This window comes from Fukomys damarensis, unplaced genomic scaffold (genome assembly GCF_012274545.1).
Source record: "Fukomys damarensis isolate Sample0158 unplaced genomic scaffold, DMR_v1.0_HiC HiC_scaffold_23, whole genome shotgun sequence".
Classification (NCBI taxonomy): Eukaryota; Metazoa; Chordata; class Mammalia; order Rodentia; family Bathyergidae; genus Fukomys; species Fukomys damarensis.
Genome location: NW_022900935.1, coordinates 35,979,532 through 35,980,611, shown reverse-complemented (window position 1 = coordinate 35,980,611; position 1,080 = coordinate 35,979,532). Strand labels below are relative to the sequence as shown.

Here is a 1,080-nt window from a genome sequence, read left to right as displayed (position 1 = left end):
AGCAGCTCCCCGTGCAGCACCCGCGGCTGCAGGCCCTGAAGGAGGAGCCGCAGACGGTGCCCGAGATGCCCGGCGAGACGCCGCCGTTGTCCCCCATCGACATGGAGTCCCAGGAGCGCATCAAGGCTGAGAGGAAGCGCATGAGGAACCGCATCGCCGCCTCCAAGTGCAGGAAGAGGAAGCTGGAGAGGATCGCCCGGCTGGAGGAAAAAGTGAAAACCTTGAAAGCGCAGAACTCGGAGCTGGCGTCCACGGCCAACATGCTCAGGGAGCAGGTGGCGCAGCTTAAACAGAAAGTCATGAACCACGTAAACAGTGGGTGCCAGCTCATGCTAACGCAGCAATTGCAGACGTTTTGAGGAGAGACTATGGAGGGTGAGAGCAGCGTTGAAACAAAGTAACACGGACTGACTTGAGAACTTGACAGCTTGTGACAGAGAAAGAAGTGTCCCAGGACTGAAGCCGAGGGTGTCCAAGTTGGACTAGGTTGCGTCCTGACGGCGCCCCCAGCGGGCACAAGTGGGAAGGACTTGGCGCGCTTGCCTTGGCATGGAGCCCTAGAGCAGCCGCCTGCGGGCTGCTCCCACTGCGGACGGGCTGTCCCCGCGCGAACTGGGCGATGGACTTTTTTTTTTTTTTTTAACATTGACCAAGAACTGCATGGACCTAACATTCGATCTCATTCAGTATTAAACCGGGGGGCTGGAGGGTTATAATCTGCAATAGAGACTGTAGATTGCTTCTGTAGTACTCCTTAAGAACACAGAGGGGAGGGCGGAGGGAGGGAGGGTGTGAGGGCCAGGCTGAGCCTGCAGGTGAACTCTTTCTGGCCTGCCTTCCTCAACTGTTCATGTACATATATATATTTTTTAATTTGATAAAAGCTGGTTACTGTCAATAAAACAGCTTCCTGCCTTTGTAAGTTATTTCATGTTTGTGTGTCCTCCCCAGTGTTGTTTGTAAATAAGAGATTTGGAGTACTCTGAGTTTACCACTTGTAAAAATATATAATTTTTTTATGTTTTGTTTCTGAAAATTCCAGAAGGGATATTTAAGAAAAATACAATAAAATATTGAAAA

The 1,080-nt window shown here is 50.9% G+C and overlaps 1 protein-coding gene across 1 annotated transcript in view; it reads left to right on the top strand.

The window, feature by feature from the left end:
* Nucleotides 1-651, top strand: part of Jun (Jun proto-oncogene, AP-1 transcription factor subunit) — a gene marked incomplete at its 5' end in the record, with an annotated part of 1,179 nt that extends 528 nt beyond the window's left edge. Inside the window, one exon of the mRNA XM_033767383.1 lies at nucleotides 3-651. Within this exon, the coding sequence (XP_033623274.1) occupies nucleotides 3-359 (357 nt within the window). The remainder of the gene's footprint in view (nucleotides 1-2) is intronic.
* Nucleotides 652-1,080: the final 429 nt, after the last annotated feature.